Source organism: Numida meleagris, chromosome 6, assembly GCF_002078875.1.
Source record: "Numida meleagris isolate 19003 breed g44 Domestic line chromosome 6, NumMel1.0, whole genome shotgun sequence".
NCBI lineage: Eukaryota > Metazoa > Chordata > Aves > Galliformes > Numididae > Numida > Numida meleagris.
The window spans coordinates 22,055,455-22,078,040 of NC_034414.1; the positions used below are offsets into that span (position 1 = coordinate 22,055,455).

A 22,586-nucleotide genomic window follows, 5' to 3' on the forward strand; every position below is an offset into this window, starting at 1 on the left:
CCAATCAAACCCTCAGAACTGTATGGGTTTTTGTTTTTTATAAAATGTTAAATTAGAGATTCAATTTAGAAATGTAACAAAAAGTGTGCAAAGCTTAATCTAGATACCTGTGCTATTACAGTATCAGACTCCATTGGTTTATGCGCCAAGGTTTCGTTGCTGGGGGGCTGCAAGGGTGGCTGCTGTGAGCAGAGCCTGGAAGCTGCCTCATATGAGTTAAGAGCCAGCTCCATCTGGCTCCAAAAGGAACATGCTGCTGGCCAGAGCTGAGCCATGAGCAATACTCGTTGTGCCTCTGGGAGAGCAGATTTAAGAAAGGAAAAAAAGCTAAGCAACAGCAGCTGGGATGGAAAAGCGAGGAAGTGGAGAGAAAAAGCCCTTCAGGCACCAAAGTCAGAGCAGGAGGACAGGAGGTGCTCCAGGCACAGAGCAGCAGTTCTCTGCAGCCCAGGAGAGGCCCACAGTGGAGCAGGCTGCCTCCCTGCAGCCCATGGATACTACGCAAAACAGATCTCCGTGTGCAGCCCATGGAGGAGTAGAAGAGGATGAGTGGGAGGAAGATGTCTTTAGTTTGCGTGTAGCTTTCACTGCCCTAGTCTGTTAGTAATGGGCAATAAATTATTGGATATCTCCTTAGACTGTATCTGTTCTGCCCATAATGGAAACTGGTCGGTGATCTTGTCCTTAACTCAACTCCAGTGCCCTTTTTCTCCTCTTCCTTCAAGGGGGTGAAGTGAGAGAGCACTGTGGTGGAGCTTAGCTGCCTGTATGGGCGAAACTACCACACGGACTGAGTAGCTTTCTTATCAAAGCTTTCGCTGACTTTAAAGTCAGCGGTGACTGCTTACACTTCTGAAATTCCAAGTTTTTCCTCTCCATTTGAATGTGGAATCTTTCAGTATGTTATCTGTATTCTCAGTCCCATTTATAGTGAGAAGTGCACACTCTCTAAGCTGCTAGCATAGTCATGCTTCCCCTTTATGGTGGTTGAATTCCTATGCAGCTGTGGTTTAATATCCAGTGAGACTTGTAGCTGGTCCTTTCACCCATGTTATGCTTCTCAGAGATGGTAAAGCTAATTTTTCTGAGATCAAGCATGCGTGGTCATTGTTCTTTTGAAAACTAAATGCTTGGACACAAGTTTCTGAAGTATAACTTGCCCAAATATGCTGAGTTTAGAAATGATATTCTTATTTTGAGATCTACTAGTGTAGCAGAAGGGGAAGGACACTTTTCAGATACCTGCTATAAAGATTTGCAACTCACGGTGCTCACTGCTGTGGCAAACTGTAGCAGATGCAGGTACTGAATCATTGGTATAGCTATAGGGCTTCGCATGTCTTAGGGTGTCCTTCTCAAAGTGCTGGTGAGGTTCCAACGTTTGTAAGACTGTGAGATCTCTGAGATACTAATACCTGGTTGAACAGCTATAGTCCGTGGCATCTGACTACTTCAGAGGCCTAGGCTGAGGAGAAGTTGCAGCAAGCCTGTGAAAAGCGTGGCTTGTGGGCCCTTGATGAAGTATGTCACAAGATACCTGATCCAAAATGTTAGTACTGTACATCGAGATGTTTTAATCAGAATTAAAAAGAAGGCTAGTTTAAGCTAGCATGTTCCAGAATTCAGTACTTAGGTTCCCTGATTGCTAATGGTTTTGGTTCCTTATTGCATCTGTAAGTTAATTTGAAAGTGTCCTCTGCCTTTTGTGATCTTTCTTTCATGCAGAGTGTTCTCCCATATTACGTGGCAACAAAACTGTCCAAAATCCGCAAGCCAACCTTCAGTAAGCCCAGTCCTGAAACATACGTACGATCTGCCATAGGCACAGTAGGCCTGCAGTCCCAGACCAATGGGTGCCTGCCCCATGCCGTCATGGTAAGTTACCTTGGGAAGCACAAGGATCTGGTATGTTCCGTCTACGTGATGGAAGAGCAATTTTGAGTAGTAAAGAACAAAAATCAAAATTAGTTAACTTTTAATGATAATTTTGTAATGTTTACATGTGCTGGTAATGGTTTGATATTGCTTGGTACAGACTGTAAAAACTGAGACTTTTTTTCCTTCGATTTCTAGGCCTGGATCTTTTCTTTTCTACCTAAACCTGCTGCCACGAGTTTAGTCATGAAAACAAACAAACAAATACGGGCTCGTTTTTTGAAAAAGCTGAAGGAGAAGTAAATTGCAGGCAACTAGATCTCGGAAGCCAGGAACTCCTGCAGGTTCCACGCCTGCACCTTGGCACCATGTAGACCTAATATCTTAAACATCTTCAGTTGTAAGTGTGCTTTCTAATAAACAAAACAGTATTGTTTAGAGGATACAAACAAATTCTTGACTTCTAACACTGATTTCAAAATGGGCTTTATTTGTTTATAGGTTTATTGAGTTGGGAAGTGTTTGGGACTAAAATTACACTGAGCTTTAAGAAATACTTAAACAAACTTGATCAGACACTGCACTGCTGAAGAACGGCTTGGTTATATAGCACGCATCACACCCGTGTCTTATGATTGTGGGTGAAGGGCAGAACAATAGTAGTTATCTGACATATTCCTAGAAGGGTAGGAAGGTGTGGGAAGGGAGTATATTTCTTTGAAAAGGTAGTCGGATTCTATTCAGAGTGTAACTTTTCCCAGCTCAGGTTTAGGATACTTGCAAGGATTCAGCATTGTCAACTAGCTAGTGAGTGCTCTCCTGCCTGCACAGCCCAGTGAATGAAACTGGGACACCATGGGCAGGGAGGGACAGGCTCTGGCTATGTAGAAGCCATCTCTCTGTAAAACAAGAGTACCTCCACTTCAGACTTCTGTGTTTGCACAGTCTGTGTAACTTAGAAAGGATCACCACTTAGGAGGGATGATCACAAAATGGTCCTTAACCTGATGGTTTCAGAAGTCTGCTTGCTCATGGTTAGATACTGTATTGAAATGGGCTCTTGCACCAAAATCTGAGCAGTCATTTCTATGGACTTTAAGGGTTCAGTGTTACTTTTGGTTATGGACTCAAGGGAAACGGGCCAAGAAAAACCCGAAAATGAGTGTGATTACTCATCCATAAATATCTACATAAAATAACATTTCAATAAGTATTTAAATTCTTGCTTCTTGAATATGGAGTCTAACTCTTTAGTAGCATGTAACTTCAATTTGTAATGTTTTTAAAAGTTCAGTGCCTGCTGTTTGTGATAGAAGGTGATAACACAACACGGATAAATGTCATGAGTTGCACGTTGCTTGCTGGTCTCTATGTAACAAAAAGACTACTGCCGCTTTAACTGCAGAGCTTCAGAGGAGTTATCTCCTTTAGCACTGATGGATACATTCTTTCTGCAGTATGTCAGTCTGTCTTTTGGTGAGGCCATTCAGAATGTGAATCCTGAATATTTACAAGTGAGAACCAGTAAACTTCTTTAAATGTAGAACTTTTTTTTTTTTAAATTTATTGAACTGATTTGTTCTGTAGAAGTTTTCCAACTCCCAGATGGGTCAGAGTACGTGAGAGGTCTGCACTGCTGTTGTCTATTACCTGATCTCTAAAGATGTGGTCGCTAACATTCCTTTCTGTAAGTGTGAAATGCACCAAAACTTCCAAGCCAAATTAAATGGCAAGTGGTACCAGTGTTTTCTACGGTGACTGCCTGTGGTGAGTGGCTGCAGGTTGTTTCTGGTCCCTGAAGGAGTAATTCCAAGCTCTGGTTTTGAAGTGAAGTATGTCGCGCTGAGACACGATTTGGGGCTAACGTTCCTGTACAGTGAAAAAACCCGGATACCGATGCAATGGTGCTGATCAGATCTGAGCTGAAGATCCTATCCCATAGTTTTCTTCATTACTAATTTTTGGAACAGGGACGGAGAGGCTAGTGGTATTGGTTCTGTACGCCTGAAGATGACGTGGACGCATTGGACTAACTGATCTGTGTGGGTTTTAACTCGGCCAAACAAATAAAATGGCATTCACTCTGAATCTTTGGCGTGTCGGTTTCCTTCTTAAAATGCGTCACTGCAACAAAGCGCTGAGCCCTGGAGCTACTCGGCTATGGCCCCGGCCGGCTGCGCCGTGCCGAGCCGCGGCCCTGCGGGCTCCGCTGCAGCCACCAGAGGGAGACAGGAGTTCAGCTCCCGGCCCGGCGGAGGCGGAGCAGCTCGGGGAGGAGCACGGGGAGGGGCCGGGCCGGGCCGGCAGCGCCATGGCGGAGAGGCGGCGGCGGGCCCGCGTGCAGGGCGGCTGGGCCGGCGGGGCGGCGGGGCGGCTGGCAGGCAAGGCGCGGGCGGCGGCTGGGGCCGGAGGGCAGAGCTTGGGTGCTGGGGCCGCAATGGGTGTCGCGGTGCCAAGCACCGGAGCCCTTCTTCGACAGAGTACTCCCTTCTTCTCCTCTGAGGAGAAGCGCTGTGCTTTCCGTGCGGTGGAGTGTAGTTTCACGTGATTTATTTTACCCTTTGCTGTAGCACCGAAGGCGCCCGAGGCCACCAGCGGTTCCCCCGCAGGCAGCGGGCAGGCGTGGGTGAGGAGAGATCAGCTCCGCTCTCAGAAGCAGTTTGTTTTTGAAAAGCCATCAGAGGTAAAAGCGAAGCGGTTTGTTGCAGAATCTCAAGGTTTCTAAAACTTTAAACAATAAAGTGAAAAACTGCGGACTTTGAGATTTTGGACTCGCATGTGAAAACAAATGAAAAACTGAGCTGAGCTGAACTTCTGGAGGCGTTTACCGAGTTAGAAACTCTGTGACCCTTCCGTTTAGCTTCAGTCTAGCCAGAAATATTATGAAGTCATCTTGGCTCTCAAGCCTTGGAGATGCTCTGGGAGGGTTCTCTTTTTTCAGGCAGAGCCCTAGCACCGCGGTGGTAGTCTTGCTTGTTTGCTTACTCGTCAGTTCTGCCTTGCATCTCAGCACTGAGCTCAGGGAAGGCAAACATACATCCCTAGGGCAGCCAGAATGCTAATCCAGGCTGCATTAAACAACTGGCCTTTAAGAACAGCCATCCCACAGTGCCTTTTAAGTTGCTGACTCCTGCGGTCTGATCTGTCTTAAATTGTGTTTGTTGGCTATGGCTGAGATTTGTTTGTTGCTCCCCTCCTTGCTCCGTAGTTTTACTTCTGGTATGCAAGGCTAAGTTTTTTTTTATTGTAATTCAGTATTGTAATAATCCAAATAATTTACTAATGGATGTCCTTTGAGGCAGCAGTTGGGTGTTGAAATATGTCTGGATATGATGTCCCAGCTTCATGGGAGGGTTTTAGAGGGGGAGAGGTGTATTGCTGCTTACCAGCTGTCCAGGGGTGTGTTTTTCTCACTGACACTACAGGTATTCACCTCTCTAGAGTCGCTAGAGATGGCAGTGGGCTTTGTTTGAGATGCATCAGGTACGTAAACATTTAGTATTCATCAGGCATTGTGTGATTACTTTTCAGGTGGAACGCAGAGTTCCAGAGGCAGGCGTGATAGAGTGAGTATACAGCTGACTTAACTGCCCTTCCTGCAGCTTTTCTGCCCTACTCAACTGGGGGAGTCTGCTAAAAAAGGGTTCCTTCTTCACTTATAATGTCCATACCTTTGAAAGAAGTGTGAGTACAAAATGTGAATCTTTTCATCCAGAACTGAGTTAACAGTTAGGAGAATTCACGTCTGTCTTAGTAGTTCCTGTGGCTTTGGTATAGAACAAAACAGTTGGCGACTCTTGAGTAACAGAACCGCAGACGTGTCTGCTTTAGTCAACAGCGTACGTTTTCCTAAAAAAAAGTCCCTGTGTAAACTGTACTGGAAATTATGTGCTGGTATGTAGGCATGTAGCTGGTATGGCAGCTGAAGCAGTGTTTCCTTGGAAAGTTTAAAAAAATACATGCTAGCGTCATAGTGAAGCTAGATACTCCAGTGGTGTAGATCACTTACCTTTTGTGTAAAAATGGGGATCTTCTCAGAGTAGAGTTGGTATGAAGTGTGGCAAGGTGTGGTATCTACGGTGAAATTAAAGACTCTGAAAATTAAATTTGCTTCAGTTTGGTTATCATGATAGGATTTTCTTAATAAGTAGTTCCAGGATACAGATCCAGTTGTTCAGATCCAGCATCTGCATGTCGTTTTTATGTTGAGGGATCTACTTCAGGTATGATGCTTGGTGGGTATTCATGCAGAGCAGACGTGATTCAGATGAGATGTTCTGCAGAGCCCTCACACTACTGGTGTGGTAGTGAGCAGTCCGTTAAGTAGAACTTCTTCTTGAGAGAGGTGTTTCTGTCAAGATTCACAAAAATATTGGTGGAAATAGCAACAGAATTTCCCAGAAGCACTTAGACATTGTAACAGATATTCTTATGATTTAACTTTTCATCTCAATGTGATGATTCAGCCATATGTTCTTTGCGTTGTTTGTTACTAGCAATAACATAGCCTCTATGTACTAAGAAAATTCAGTGTGTTAAAACATGCAGTAAAGGTTCAATGACCTTTGATTTGTTGTGCTTGTTTACAAATTAAGAAATACAGAGCAATCAGAACTGAGATGCTGTTCTCACTAAAACAGTGTGCTGTTGGTAGTATTGTAAGATTTAAGCTCTTGAGTGTATGTGCAGTACAGAGGAGGTCACAAGTTTCTGTTTATTCAACTTTCTTGAATATAGCACAGTGCAAAACAGGTTATGATGACTGAGAAAGCTGGTCAGCTGTTTTGATGGAGGAGCAGTGCTGGACAGTGATTAACTTATGGATGTTTTAGGCAAAAAGGCATATAAACTGTGAAGCTAGCTTAGGAGAAAAATGAGGTAGTGGGAGAAACAAGAAGTTCATTTGAGAGTAGGTAATACTTCACAACAGTGCAGCCTGTAACAGAGGAAAGAACTGTTTTACTCCCTGTACCACTGGTTGAAATGTTTCCATACGTGTGGTTTGATTTCTCTGTGTCATGCTGACAGATGAATGCTTTGCTGTTGGCAGGATGATGGTATCTGTCCTCTGATTGAAACCCGTTTACTTTGCATCTACAGTTGGACTCATGCTCTTGATGTAGCCGTAACTGTAAAGATAATGGTCAGGATACAGTCCTGTTCGTGTCTCCTTTTGTTTCCTGGTGGCATCCCTCATTTGCTTGTCTCTAGAGCCCTAAAACCACGTATTGAGCCCATGCAAGAGTGGGAGTGAGGAGCAGGAAGCACACACAAACTCATTTGTTTCTGCAGCATCCCTTGCTGCCTCACTCTGACCACCCCTTCAGAACACTTTTGCTTCCCTTAGTAACACAAACCTTATTGCTGATTTCTGAAGAACGCTCTCCTAGCATGGGCTTACAGCAGTTTTGGTCGGTGCTGCTCAGTGTGAGATCTCTTCTTGTTGATCTGTCTGACAGCTCTTTCCTTTCTATACCCTCAGCAAACCCGGTGTGTTTGAGCTCAGCACAGGACCAACCGGTGTTTCCAGGTAAGTAGAGAACAGGTCTTTGGAAACCTGTTCTGTGCTTTTGTTGAACGATGAGGTGATAAGGCAGCTCTCTGCAATCTGATCTCTGCATAGCGCTGACTGTAGGAGGTGCTCGTTGCCCTTCTATGCATCATCTGCTCAGAACACCTCTGGAAGCAATTTGCTTATCAGGCAGCAGACACTCGTACAGTTCTGCGCAGCACTGAAGAGAAGAATGCTCCTTTAACGTCTGGTGCGTGCCACATCTAGTGTTCTTGTACAGAATAAGGAAAGGGGGCTGTCTGTCTGTTTCGTGTTCCAGAGTTACTGCGTGAAATTTGGATTGGTGTTCTGTGTCAGCAAGGATATGGGTCTGTGTTGTATAGTTAAGAGCTAGCAAAATCCGTTAGATGTAAATAGGATTTGTTTTAAATTAATGTAATAAAAACATTCAGTGTTAATCAGATTTGGTAACTCTGGAATTGTCCCTTTCACTTCTGTGCTTTGTCTTTATTATAGCTTCAGGTCACTTCAGAACCTGCTTGTTTTGTGATTCCCACTAACTGAAATGCATTTTAGTTTTGCATTGCTGACTTAGTACAGTGTCAGCATTCATCCTTTTTTATGAATTTGATCATTTTTTTTCAATAATGGAAAAGTGCCTGGGAGATAATCACTTCTTGGACAGTTATTTGATAGTTTTCATCTTGATTCCTTCTAAAACCACAGATAATTTTATACCAATCTGAAAAGTAAAAGCTTTCACCAGTGGGGAGGAGAGAAATAATACACAGCCAGTACCATTACTCTGTCACTGGAGTTTATATTTTCATATGTTGTTGCTGGATCACATACATTTCTCAAAAATCAATAATTAGATTTTATATCTCTTTTTAACACCTTTTATCTATTCTTATTGTGGTGCCTCTGGAGTGTTGCATGCTGGGAAGAGTTAACCCCTCATGAGCAGCGTTCCTTCTCTGCTGCCAAACACAGTGGCCAGAGTTTTTGAACGCTGCTGTTACTACAGTCAAAATACACGTAAATGTAAAAATAGGGGAGGTTAAATAATCTCAGGTTCCTGTGCTTGCAAAAGAAAGGTTAGAGTGACAATAGTGATGAAGGGCTACCATAGTCTAAGTGCCATGGAGATGGTGAATAAAGGGCAATTACCACCTGTGTTGATGGTAGTTCCATAATTGGAGATATCTCATTTATCAAGTGTGATAAGAACGCTGTTTTTTGCACAGCATATGGCTGATTGTGGGACTCATGGCTTACTGCCATCATGTTTTTGTAGGTTTGAAAAACAATTAGATGCATTTGGTTAGAGGAAGACCCATCAGGACGTCTTGCTGACTTCTGTTCTGCCTGCATTATAGGCATTCTTACCTTCTTTGGGAATCCTGTAAATTAGAATATTTTATCAAAGCATATTTAGAACCCTATATTCCTTTGTTCTTTTATATATGTTCTTTCTTAGGATTCATTTGGTTCCTGGCTTCATTGACTCAGAGCAGGCAGACTGGATGTTTGAACAGCTCCTGCAAGACATACCGTGGGGTCAGAGAACTCACACCAGGCAGGGTAAGGTGTGTAGCTTGACTTTTCAGGTCACCTCCATGGTGTTTCTGCACCAGAATCCGCACATTGCCTGTTTTTCGTTTTACGTATTGCCTTTGCACATTGCCTTCCAGGTCTTCAGTGCGTACCTGAAGTGTACTGCTGCTTATTTTTCAAATCTATGTCACCGTGTTCCTATACGCAATTATATCAGATCTTTCCAAATTCAAGAGAAAGTAAAGTTGCCTTTCTATCTTAAAGTCTTAAAGGATTTTTCCTTTCTGTGCCATCTCCAGTTCTTTTTTCTGTTCTTTTTTTCCATTAAGGCTGTACTCCATTCCTTCTTACCATCTCCCAGTGATGATGTAAAAACTGTTCTTTTTGTTCTGTCACCAAGGATATTTTTTGCCACTCTCTTAAAATCCCAGCAGAGCACATCTTTTCCCTCGTCTTTGACTTTTGGTAGCAGTACTCGGTAAGTACGAGTCTGCTATTCTGTATTTGTTCACTAAGGGACACTTGTTCTATCTAGATTTCTCTTTTTAGCCGGGAATGGATATAAAAAAAAATACATTGGAGTAGTTAATGCTTGTGGCTGGAAAATTTCTTCAGTGTGTATGTTTATTAGCTGGTAATAAAAGTACTGTATAGTGGAGAATGCCACCCATCAAACATGAGAAATAGCTACCAACGTAGTCTTTTCAGAAGCTGAAAATAGAATCATAGAATTAGGTAGGTTGGAAAAGACCTACAAGATCATCCAGTCCAACCATCCACCTACCACCAATATCCCCACTAAACCATGTCTCTCAGTGCTATATCTAAATGTTTCTTGAACACCTCCAGGGACGGTGACTCAACCACCGCCCTGGGCAGCCCATTCCAGCACCTGACCACTCTTTCAGAAAAGTAGAAATACTTGGCATTCGTATTACACCAAGGAACACGTGTATTTAACAAAAATGTGGCAGCTTGTCCAGCTTTGCTGCTTCCTGCTTCTGTAAAATCCCACTGATGCTGCAGTCCTTTCCACTTAAACTTTCCCGGTGGCTATACCTTGCAGCTGAAGCCAGTGTATTGGGTACTGGAACTGGGAGAATCCAAAGCAACCTACGATTACAAATAAAATTTCAGTGTAATTTTATCTTTAACTAGTCCAGTTGTTGCCCTGTCTGGCATAGGGATGAAAAAATTGATGTGGTTCCAAGATTTTTGCAAGATGATCCCTTTTGCATGGGATCTAAAATGTAGCACAAGGCCTGCTCTTGAGTAATACTCCTTCTCTTGGGTTCATTATGTAAGGCTGAGGAATTTCTAAGGAGCAGCTTTTAAACTTGAGGAGAGTGGACAGTCATTCCTTTTCGATGAAGTTTCTATGGCAGAATTGCATCCTTCCATTTTCAAGCCGTGTGATAGGGCAACTGAGAAAGCCTTCCTGTTTTTCTTTTTTCAGAAGGATCTTTTGAGGAGCCACGGCTTACCTCCTGGTATGGGGAACTTCCTTACACTTACTCCAGGATAACAATGCAGCCAAACCCAAATGTACGTGTATGTGCACAGTTTCTTTTTACTGTTGTCTGGAAAAAAACACTGCTGAGATTGAGAGACAATCGCTTCTGTCTTCTTTGTATCTAGAATGTCTATCAGAATTTCTTTTGTGATCATCAACAGGCTGTAGTGGAATGTGGACAACTGTGTAAAAGAAGCATTACAAGTGGATTGACTGAGAGAAGCGTGGTATAGTGGCTAAAAGTTGGGAAAAGGAAATTATTTCTCCAGTTTAATTCAAAGTTTGGGGTTTGGGTTGCTGTGTAGCTCTGGACAAAACTCGTAATTGTTCTGTGTGACTTTATGCATCTTAATGTTGAAGACTGTAGCGTACATGGTCATACTGAGTTTATAACAAATGCAGTCATACTGAGTTTTTCATTGTAAAGATGTGATAATATCAACTACTGAAATATTTACATTGAGAAGCACTTAGATTCAATACAGCTGCAATGAGAATTGAGGCATGCTGTTGATTCCTTTGTGAATGTTATGAAATTCAGCACATCGTGTGCCTGCTCAGCAGCTCCAGCTTGTTTTGCATAATTTCCCATGCTATTTGGGAATGGTCAGAAACCTTCCAAGTGACGTGTTGATGTTGTGTTCCTGTTCAGTGACTCTCGCTGGCTTCCGGCCTGTTGTCCTGTCGGCTTGTTTCTTGGTAGTGCTTTGCTTCACAATTCCGAGATGGTCGTCTGCTGTGTTCTGAACCATAAATTGTGACCGTTGAAGGCTGTATGGCATGCAAAAAGTGTCCCGAGTCCCAGAACTGCTGTTGGGGGGAACACTTCCCAGAAAAGCTCAGTTTGAGGGCAGGAAAGTGTTACTTAACAGGACAAGTTGTAAAAAATTTTGTAGTCTCAAAAATTCCATAGTTGGAAGCCTGTGGAACTTGTGGTGGGAAAACAGACGTTTTTTGTGCTTAGTCACTGAATATTATTTTAATTGAACTCTTCTAGAAGAAGCACAATGGCTTCAGGGCTTTGAAGTGCTCCCACAAAATCATTCTGTTGTACGGTAATGATTTAAATCTAGTTCAGAGTTGCCTGTTGTGGAAGTTGTTGCTGCTTAGAGGTTAGATAGAGCGCATGTGCCCTGAAATTCACTGTTGCAGTCTAGTTTCTCTAAAGCCAAGCATTAGCACTCATTGGAAACACTGAATTGTTTTTCTCATCCCAGAGGTGCAAGGACCAAATAAGTCACACGTGCTGACTTATCTTTTATCCCTGAATCATTCTCCTTTTTACTGGGAAAAGAAAAGTGACATGCACCAGCAAACTTAACTTATCTGGCAACCAGCACTGCTGCTGTCTGGAAACTGCCCATGGGAACTGCCCGCAGACAGATACGTGGGTAGGCTGCACGTGGTCACTCTGACGTCTCACTCAGCTTTGTAGGTGGAAGTTCCTGCAGCCTGAAGAAGCTGTGGATGGTATAAAGACTGCTGCCCTTACCTGCGAAATAGCATTTGTATCACAGAAATATCCTGAGTGAAAGCAAATGTAATTTGATACGCAGCTTGCCCAAAGCCAGTTATCTGCCTTGAACTTTTGATCCATAGGAGTAATTAGTTTTGTGCCCTTCCTTTTTTGTTTGATAAGACTGAGTGTGATGGCAGCACTGCTAAGTATGGTGCAGTGCTAGTGCTTAAGTAAATTTTGGTATTAGAGGATCAATTCTGTATAAGCAGTGATGTAGTTAGAGAACTGGTAGTGTTTCATAATAACATGCCTTCCACTGCTGCTGGTTTATAGTGAAGTTTCCACTGAATTGTAAACTGTCGCTATACAACATTTTCACCCATACTGCTTTTGTGATAGGAATTGAAGGAATCCAGTCCGGTGGGTCACTAAAAAGTGCTTTCAGTAATTCTCATTGTATTCTTCTGTCATTGCATTGCACGTTCACCGTGTGCTGCAGTTCTTGAGATCCAGTGGTTTTTCGTTCAGGCAACTGAACCAAGTACAAGCTGTAGCGTTTTTGGCTGCTGTTACTGGTTTTCCTATGTATCTCGTAGCTACAAGCTATATTCAGGTATAGTTAATTATTCATATGATGCTTAGTCACTGAAGGGGTGACTTAGCTAGAAAAACCCCAAACAAAAAGATGACATGTTGGAGCCTCCTGCAGTGTAGCCAATAGGTTAAAACCCTCGAAATGTGGGTAAGCATGGAAGGAAGGTGGCGCAGACCTGATTATTTGAGGTTGGTCCTGGGAAGAAATTCCTGCTGCTTGTTTTTTCTCCTTGCAGAGTTCACTCAGAGGTTTGGAATCAGTTCTTTGTCCTCTCTTGATCTGCTTATATAATGGGCAAAGATTCTGGCCTACATTACTTTGAGCCTTTTTCTTTTAGCTTATATCGTGCTTAAAAGCACCCTGACAGATGAAAGCCATGATGTAAGTTTATAACATTGAGTAATGATTCACTGGACTGAGTTGTAATGGAATGTGCATAGCTGCCATAGGCTATGGGCACAGTAAGATATCAGCAAAGGAAAGGCTGAAATTCAGGGCCCATGACACTCATTTTGTGAACTGCTGAAAAGTTACAACGCTGAAGTCAAAACCCCAAGAGAAGATGAGCTGGGCTCAGCAAGCTGTGCCAATAGACCTGGGAACAGAGGGCCGTGCCGTGCCAGTGTTTGGCCAACTGTTTTCTCTTGAGCTGTGTCAGCTGCAGGGAACTGAGAGCGTGTCGTTTAGTCACCAACTCCAACTTTTGCTCGTTAGCAGTGGTTAAGTCAGTCAGATGCTGTCAGACCCATGTGTTAAACTGTTCTGACTTGGACAGGAAATTAAAGAAGAGAGATATGCATGGGAGAGGCTGCATAGCTTTTGTTTTAGTTCAGGACTTTTACTGTTTGCTCATGGTCAGATCAAACAAGTTTTACTCTGTCCACTTTCTCACCTTTCAGTTAAGTGAGGTGGCTGCCAACATCAGTACGAAAAGCAGACTGGCTTCATATTTTTAAGAGGTGATTTAGTGTTGAGCCGTAGGAACATAAGCATGTTTTGCAGAAAGCCCATTCCTCAGCTGTACTAAAATTTCAGTGTGATTTGTGCAGGGGGATTTGTTTGGCTTCAAATTTATTGTGGTGGCAACGCCACCTTGGATAAGAGTAGTTTTCCTCTTGTGTCCTAATGCTATTGTCTGCCGGCCTGCTTTCATTGTATTTATCTTAATCCTTCTGTGCCAATTGCAGTGGCATCCTGTGCTGACCATGCTAAAGGAGCACATTGAGGAGTTCACTGGCCATACTTTCAACTCCCTTCTCTGCAACCTGTACCGAAATGAGAAGGATAGCGTGGACTGGCACAGTGATGATGAGCCATCGCTGGGAAAAAATCCTGTCATTGCCTCGCTCAGCTTTGGTGCTACCCGGACCTTTGAGATGAGGAAGAAACCTTCCCCTGTGAGTACACTTAACAATGTCATATCCTCAGCACTTTCCCTCTGTTTATATAACTTAATAACTAGAAACATTTGCTAATGTTAGTAATTAGTGAAAACGCATTCATAAAGTTGTGTGGAATAAGAGTAGGAAGCAAAAAGCCCATTGTGTGGAATGTGACATTTTCAAGGTGGGAATGGAAAGGCTCTGAAGTAGTGTGCAGCAGTGAAATTGCAGCCTGGGTCCTGCTATGCCATAATCAGGTCCTTTCCCATTACTTGTCATCAGTAATGTTAGAAGGGAGCTGTCACTGTGTAAATGAACCATGGATTTGATACCATTTTGTTAAACTCTTGTAAGCATCGTGTAATTCATAGTATGTGTGGGATGCAGAGTAGCTCTGGTCACTCTTGTAAGTAAAAATCCCCTTAACATTGTTTGCATTCTGACTTGTGTACGTTCAGGTTGAGAGACAGTGAACAGCAGGAAGGAACAGCTCATTTATTTCCCCTAAGATACCAAACTCTGGTATCACACTTCACAGACTAAACAGGGATCGTTACTTGGATAGGAAGCATGTGTGGAACATCCTCTCAGGAGTTAGTTGCTGATTTTGTAGAGAATACTTTTCCTAGATAAACTGCTGTGTTACAGGCCAGCTTAACACTCCAATTCTGCAAGGTGTGTTGATTGAAGTAAAGGAATAACACATTCCTTTGTTGAGAACACAGCAGCCTTACTTCAGAGTATCTTGCTTCGGGTGTCTTCTGCATGTCTTCTGTTATGTGGCGGTATGCTTGCGATGAGCTTTGGTTAGAATAATAATTATTTTTTAAATATATGTGTATGTAGACTGAAAAGCACTTTGGATCTTTGGGAAGAAGTTTGCTGACTACTTCTGTCATTATTAATTCTGAATAAACTAGTTCAGCAAGCAGAGGTGGAGATGATCAACGTGTAAGAAAACTGTGCACTGAGGTACTGAAATCTGCCTGTCACGGGTCACCCTGGGTCACCCAGCTGTGAACAGAATGGGTCAGAATTTCAATTGGAAAAGTAACTTGTATTTTTCACCAATTCTTTAATTTGTAGATCCCTTATCGTGTGAAAAGAGTTTAATCCAGTGGTCCTTGAGCATGAGATCACATAACCAGTGCATTGTATTGCTGGCGTAGCATGAGTAAGTGTCTTGGATGCTGTGATGCTAACTAAATGTCAGCTGGCAAGTTCGTTCTTCTGGGAAGCTGTAAATGGTGCCTGAGTTTGTTTCCAGATTGCATGTATTCCCTTTCAGTGGATCAGAATCTAAGCCACCTAGATTTCAGTATAAACTCTGCAATTTCTGCTTAAAAACTGAATGCAGTTCTTGAGCAAGTTGTCTATTTTCTGTTCATTTTCTGTTTTCTCAAAAAACACCCACTATGAGGAAAGGGTGAATTCCATCCATGCCATTCATAATTGACCAGCTTCTTCGATCTGTAGTGTGTGATTTCTTCCTTTTTTCTTCCTGAGCTGAATCATTTTCTGTACATGTATCGCTCAGGTCTCCCCATTTTTTTTCTTTAGTGTCTCTGATCTGCTGTTTCTGACTAGCTCAGTCTTGTTGTATATGAAGTGTATTCCTTTTGCAATTGTGACGTACCTGTTTCTAAAGTAATATCCCCACGTGTAGAGTGATGTTGCTATTAATATATCCTGTGCCTAAGGGAATTTGTACTTAAATTATATGTCATGTTATGTATTCTCTGCGCGTTCCAAAAGCCTGCAATTTTCTGAGCATCCTGTGGCACTAGGTGCTCTGTCAAATGGGAGCTGCTAGAGTCTCTGACGGAAATTACAACCTTTCAGGCTGTACCACCAAAGAAGTACTTTTCGTGCTATATTGTAATGTAGCATTCTGACTTTCATTAAGAGAAAGTTAAAGTTGATTGCAGATATTTGAAGTTCGATCATTAATTTGTTCAAAAGCAAGTTACATGAGTAGGGATGTAGTCTAGGGGAGGGTGAATCTAGACTAGCAGTCATGGCGGGTGTTTCAAGCTCTTATCTGGCTTGATATCTGCATACATGATTTGTACATCAGATTTTCTGGAGGCAACCTCCTCTCGGGAGGAAAAGAGGAAGTAAATCCTTTTCTTCCCCACGTTAAACCTCTTTGAGGGCCAGCATTCTAGTAACGCTGACCTTAGTGTTTCAGAGGCCATCATTTCTCTCTGTTCAGGTAAGTGCTTTTAAGTGTTCTGAGATGGAAGACATCATGAAAATCCAGGACGAGAAGTACTGTGGTAGAGTCTTACCACAGCAAATGATGCTGGAAAAAAAAGTAAAGCAATAGCCTGTGTGTGATTGTGCACAGGGTCCAAAACAGCATGTACCAGAAGTCAGTAACACCTTGTACTGAAACTGGGGAACACCAGAGCAGGGCCTTTGCAGACTTCAGTATCAGTGTGCATCTGTACAAGCATATTTTGTCTTGAAACATCGATGGACTTACTAGAGAAAAAAACCTATTTCCCTAAGTCACCTACAGAAAAGACAAGTCATGTTGGTGTTTGAGGTTGATTGTTTTGTATTTGTTGTTATTGCACGTTGGTGTGAGATTTTTACATGTGCACTGTAGAGATTTGATGGAGTTTACATAGGTCGCTCTGAAACTGCCACAAAAGGAAATCTTTATGTCCTTGGGGGGGCGGGAGGAAGCTGTTTAGCTGCAAGCGGTATTATTTTCTTTTTGAAAATGATTCCAGAGCGAGGTTAAGGAAAGGCCCGCTCCTCTGTTTTTTTTCTTTTTGGTGACTGCTGTACTGGATGAGTAAGTGCGCACCATGTAATAGGTGGAAAGCAGTGCACAGAGGCGTGCAGAGCCTGCCTGTATCCACATTGCCTCCCTTCTGAGTAAGTAGAAGACAATTCCTACTCAAATTTCAGCCAGTACATGTAAAAGAAGAAAAGCCACATCTGTTTTGTGGAAGCAAATCTCTCTCTAGAGTTGCTACAGGGACTTTTCATGGAAATTAACGTGATGCCAGAAACTGGAACACGATGCCAGACGTGTGAAACTGGACACGATGCCAGAAACTTTACCTGCTGGAGGTTTTAAGCATTCTTTCTCTAAAATACAGCCCTTTCTGTTTATTTGGACCATTTTACTATTGCTCATCACTGCTCAATTCAGGCAGTGCCAGAGTACCCAATTAGGTCTTTCTGGAAACCGTGAGAGGTTTCAGTCAAAGGGTGAAGGGCGGCACGTGATGCTCCAGCAGCCCCGTGCGCCCACGGCTGCAGGGCACGGAGACCTGGGCAGAGTGGCTGCTGGCTGTGGTCCTCGGTAACCATGGCAACTGGTGGATGCTGGGCACGGGAGGGAGTTCTGTGCATGTTAGGTGACAGCAGCGTGTTTGTGGCATTCTGAGAACCAGCCTTCACGTGAGTCTGTCCTTCACGTGAAACACTAAGACAAGGTCCTGCTGTCCGTGTGTAGCTGTTCCAGTGGAAGTTAGCACTCCTAGCACTTCAGTAAATGGCAGAAAAATAACCCCTGGTGTCCTAGCAGCCCTAATTGAAGACTGACATGGGAGTATATGGAGCACAGTAGAAATCAAGGCTTGCATCAGGGGTGGATTGGCAGGAAGGAGACTTGTGGGCAACAGCAGCTGTGGAGGAGGTGGCTTTCTCTGCCAGTATTGGCAGGGCTTGAGCAGCTGTAGACAAGTAAAGAGGAAGAGGCAATTACTTCAGGCTGCCGTGATTGCAGAAAGCGAGGTCAGCAGCAGGAGTTTAAAGATAGTCCTGTGTAGGAGGGCGGGGGGATTACATGAGGAAACAGCAATAGGGCTGATACTCATTCTCACTGAATCCATAAAAGAGCTGCATTGAGGATTTCATCGGAGGTGGTGAGAATAAACAGGCAAAAATGCAAAATGATTGATACGCAGATTGCTCTGAAAGTAATGCCTCCTATTTATTTCCATGGAAACTACAACAGATATGAAAAGCACAACACTGTTTGATAGAGTGAATTCTCAGCTACAAAACACTGTTTTTCAGCAGTCACCATCATTAGCTATGCATTTTCACCAGTGATTAACAAGAGCCTGGGTGTCATGCTCTTAACAGTCTGCACCAGCAGAGGTGACCCATTGTCACCGCTGCTTAAATGCACCACCCACTGCCTCACTGTGCTCACGTCCACTGTTTGGTCTCCAGAAACCTTCCGCAAGCGTCAATGAGCGCCTATGGGTGCCACGTTTTCTACAAGGAGGAATTTGATGGCACACCGTTGCTTCATACACATTTCCATGTCCAACGCCATTCTGTCAGACTGCCCCTCTGCTGCCATCTGTCACACAGCAACAGCATGTAATGGGATATTGGTGAGAAGGTTCAACCTCTACTGCCATATCACCAACATCCGCCTCTGACGTTGTGGGCCAACATGATAACATAGGAGGCATTACTTTCAGAGTAGCCCTCATGGATGAGCCCAGTTTGTTGTGGAGATATACAAATGGTGCTTCCACAACTGGTGGTAGCGGAGGAAATGGGAAAAGAGGGATATGAGCAAGATGGGAATCTGAAATATAAAAGATTTGAAGCTTATAAGGATAATTCTCGTGGTCAAGGTAATAGGTAAAGCAGACCAGGAGCCAGCACTCTGGCTTCCAGACCTTTTCTCTATCTTACCTTTTTGATTTTGTAAGTGCAGCTTTCACATATTGGTTTTTCTAAGCCAAAAGAATGTTTTCTCCTGAATCATTTATCTTAAAAGATTAATTTTAATTAGATCAGCAAGCAAGAGACAAAAATAAGTCCACTGCCATCCTTCCACAAAGTGAAACGGTGCAATCCTGTGAAACAAAAAAGCAGCCATGCAATGGTATTTCATTGCTTTTCATCAGCAGTCATGTTTATGGTATCTGTTCTTGAAATTCTCTCCTTGTTTCCTTGTTTAAGAAAAAAAAATTGGCATTGTGCATTACTTCTAATAGAGCAAGATAAATGCCTAGGAAGTCCAAAAGCTCAAAAATATGTTTTGCAAATGGATGTTGTCCTTCTGAAAAAGAAAATACTACAAGTGGTCCTCAGTGCTCTCAGCACTCCCTGATGTCAGAGGTTCGGTGAGCATAGCTAACTGCTGAAACAGCCTCAGGCCTGCGGGTATTGCCAGGAAAGGCACAAATGTGGAGTTGCCAGCCAGTAGTGCCCATTGTACCGGCAGTAGTGAGTAACCATGTTCTGTCACTAACTTCCTGTCCTAGGCATGAATAGAAAGTTGGAAAGTCAGTTATGTCAAACGATGCTTTTTGTTATTGGGATTTGATTTGAGCCCAGCTAAGTTTTTTTTTTTTTTTTTTGCATAAAGAAAAGACTGATTTGGTGACCTGTTTGGGGAAAAAAAGCCGGTGTTTCCGCTTCCAGAGATACAGTGGTACAAAATTTTCTCCCTCTGTCTCCCTGTATTTTCTACCTGAAACCTCTGAATTCCTCATTTCAGGGAGTTGCTTTCCACTCTTCCTAAGCAGCTTTCAAAATTGGAAGTAGAGATCTATAAAGTGCCAACTATGTACATAGATTCTGTATTTGGGGAAAAATAGTATTTTTCCTGCTCAACTCTTTAACACAAGTGAAGTAATTGAAGTGCCAGCAGTAAGTAGGCAAGATGTTGAATAGAAGTTGCTTAACGTTTGTAGCAAATTTTTGGAACTGGTGAAGGCTAATGACAGGAAATATTACAGGAGTACATGGAGCCATGCCCACGTGGCATTCTGGGAGACCATTCGTGTAAGGCACACTGTGGTTTCATGAGGATGTAACTGTGGTGATTGACTAAGTCAAGTGTGTTGGTGTAATCGGCTTCCCTAAGCAATGTGCCGACAGCCCTGTGTTGGTCTGATGCAAAACTGGAAATGGGGAATTACTGTTCTGAATGATGTCATGTGTGTCAGACCAAGGCTGTGGTGCTGCTACATTTAGTTGTAGTGTTCATGCTTTACTTGTATGTGATCTGAAAGGTCAATGAAAGTCTTGCCATTGATGTGTGTCTTCTAGTTTAGCAGTCTGTTTTGCTTAATGATAATGAAGTTTGAAGAGAACTTGTTTTACAAACTACTATAGGAAAGTGTTCTTTATCTAGCAGATAGCACTATAGCAACAAGTACTGTCTGGAATCTGAAACAGGACAAATTCATAATAGAGGGAAGGTGTTCATTTTTGATGAAGTAGTTAACCACTGGGATCGCAGTTACGACTGCAAAATATTTCCACACAGAACTGTTTAATTCACGTGGATGTTTCCAAAAGAGTCACAGCCTCTCTCCAGGATTTTGCACTGGATGTTGGAAGCGGTTGTTGAACTTGAACTGTGTTGTACAGTCAGTGAGATGTAATATGGCTTCTTTCATCCTTAAAATGCTCGACTCCTGAACTCTATGAAATATGATTGCAGAGAAGTTTAGTTAGACTTCCTGATCCTGTAAGAGCTTCCTTTCTTCCTCCCATGTCCCTGTTTTTTAAGCTCTGCTATGGAGGCCTGGTTTTCTGCCAAATGCACTTGCCTGCTTCAGTGTCCACTGTTTCTTTATAGGAAGAGAATGGAGACTATACTTTTGTAGAGAGACTAAGAATCCCGCTTGATCATGGAACTCTGCTGATGATGGACGGAGCTACCCAGGAGGACTGGCAGGTAAGAACTCCTGGACGTTCGTTATTGCGCTTTACTTCCAGTGCAGTTTTCTAAATATGAGCAAAGCACTCCCATAAAGATACAAAAAATACATTTTCCAGTGACACAAATATTTCAGTATGCGCTAATATTACTTTCTACTTCAGAATTTCAAAGCACCCCAAAAAATTACGGGTTTCTATCCAGCTGCTAAGTGATAATAAGAACTGTCTCACATGTAGATGTTCATTGCAGTTCCTCAGTGAAGGCTGCAGCCTGCAGCTGAAAGAGCAAAATCAATTTAGGAGCATGGAAATATTTAAAAGTAAAAAAGACAATTTAGTTTAACAAGCCCACAGCAATCTACAAAGACTTTTTTTTTTTCTCAGTGACTCTGAATAGTCAGAATGTGGATGTCGTGTCTTACTGGAATGTTTAGAAAGGCAAATAAAAAGCCATCCCAGAGTATTAAAATTCTTTATGCTGATTACCTGTATTTTAGATACATAAGCTCATGGATGTTTGTTTTGTTTTGTTTTTCCATAATGCCATTTACAGCATCGAGTACCTAAGGAGTACCATTCCAGAAATGCACGTATAAACTTGACCTTCAGGGTCATTTATCCAGAACCTGATGGAGTTTGGAAGTGAAGAGGCACTTTGGGCATTGTTGACTATAAACTACGGGAGATCGAGAGCCTCAGATTCAAAAGAAGCCTTACGGGAAGGAGTTCTGAGAAATGTCTGGTGGGGAAGAGAACTGATGTCATGAAGATCTTTGACAATCAGAAGTTACCTGTTATGCAAGTTGTGCTATTTTGTTTTCAGAAGTGGTGTGCTTTCAGGTGACACTAAATCATAGACTTTGTTTGCAAAAAAAATGATTATACTTAAAAGAACATGGAAGCTCTGAGAGGTATTGACCAGAGCAGTCAGCAGCTCAGAACTGACTCTAGGTTGCCGTGCTGGAGTTTGCCTGGCGTACCTGTTGTTAGGAACCAGCAAGCTGGTAATTGCTACCTTGATGTTAGGCCAGGTACAGGTTAATACTCAGTTATGCCCCTATGTTAAGGTATCAATGACCTACAAGACAGGCTGTTGAGCTCTTTAATTCCCTGTGCTCTGAAACTGGGCAGAATCATTGTCCTTGTGTATCAGCCAAATTTATTAGCAACTTCTTTATCCATACAGTTTTAGAAATAGCTTATTCTTCTAAAATGAATGAATGTTATTAGAAAACCTGCTTAATAATCTAATAATGTCTTTGCTTTCATCCCAACTCCTACAGAAATATGTTTTTGGAAATACGTTTGAAGTATATTTTCAGTTTGATGCTAATTCCTTCAATTTGAATCCAAGTTCTAGGCTCTGTGATGCATCTCCTGAGAATGAGCATTGAAGCAGTTGGCCATTTCCTTTAAGGTTTATTTTCTTCAGGTAACGGATACTTTGTTTATTACCCTGTATGCATGCCCACTTTTGGCAGTTCTTACAGGGCGTGTTTTTCCTTAACCAAGGAGCTCTGCAGACTTCTCCAGGTATTCTGACAAGGCAACATTTTAGCATCTGTCAGCTCAGACAAGCTACCTCTGTTCACACTGTGTTACCTGTAGTCATGCTGCTAGAGCGAATAGGAGGTAGGGACTACTGGGAACCTTTAAATCCCCAAACCTCAGCCTAGGGAAATTGCAACTGGTTTGAATTCAGTGAAGCCCTGATGTGTAACTGATGGCAGGACTGTGCTGAGGAAAAACAGTTCTTCGCTTACTTTCTCAGCTTTAATTTATAATGTTAGCAAATTGTGGTTTAGTTTATTTGCTCTGAGCTGTGAGAAGACAAAGGTTTACCTCAAAATAAAAGAACTTACGAGAGAATCACCGTATCCCCTGTTTCGCTCCTGGGGTGACGTCGTTTTATTGCTCCTGTCCCCTGTGTGCCGCTCACTTTCCACGCAGTGGGAAGAAGGTGTGTGGCGTCCTCCCTCTGTCCTGCAAGGGGAACAGTTGGCATAGAGGTCAGGTTTCTTCATGCCAGATGG

At 42.7% G+C, this 22,586-nt stretch overlaps 2 protein-coding genes across 2 annotated transcripts in view; both read left to right on the forward strand.

Annotated features, from left to right (window-relative positions):
* The window catches only part of HSD17B12 (hydroxysteroid 17-beta dehydrogenase 12), a 76,750-nt gene extending 72,787 nt beyond the window's left edge, over positions 1-3,963 (forward strand). Inside the window, 2 exon segments of the mRNA XM_021403767.1 lie at positions 1,726-1,875; positions 2,074-3,963. Coding sequence (XP_021259442.1) covers positions 1,726-1,875; positions 2,074-2,178 — 255 coding nt within the window. The 3' untranslated portion in view covers positions 2,179-3,963.
* ALKBH3 (alkB homolog 3, alpha-ketoglutaratedependent dioxygenase) lies at positions 4,172-22,422 on the forward strand. The gene is made up of 9 exons (XM_021403768.1): positions 4,172-4,256; positions 4,446-4,558; positions 5,407-5,441; positions 7,358-7,405; positions 8,868-8,971; positions 10,401-10,489; positions 13,699-13,908; positions 20,471-20,569; positions 21,107-22,422. Exons 1-9 carry the CDS (start codon positions 4,187-4,189, stop codon positions 21,197-21,199), a joined length of 861 nt encoding a protein of 286 aa, XP_021259443.1. The 5' UTR covers positions 4,172-4,186; the 3' UTR covers positions 21,200-22,422.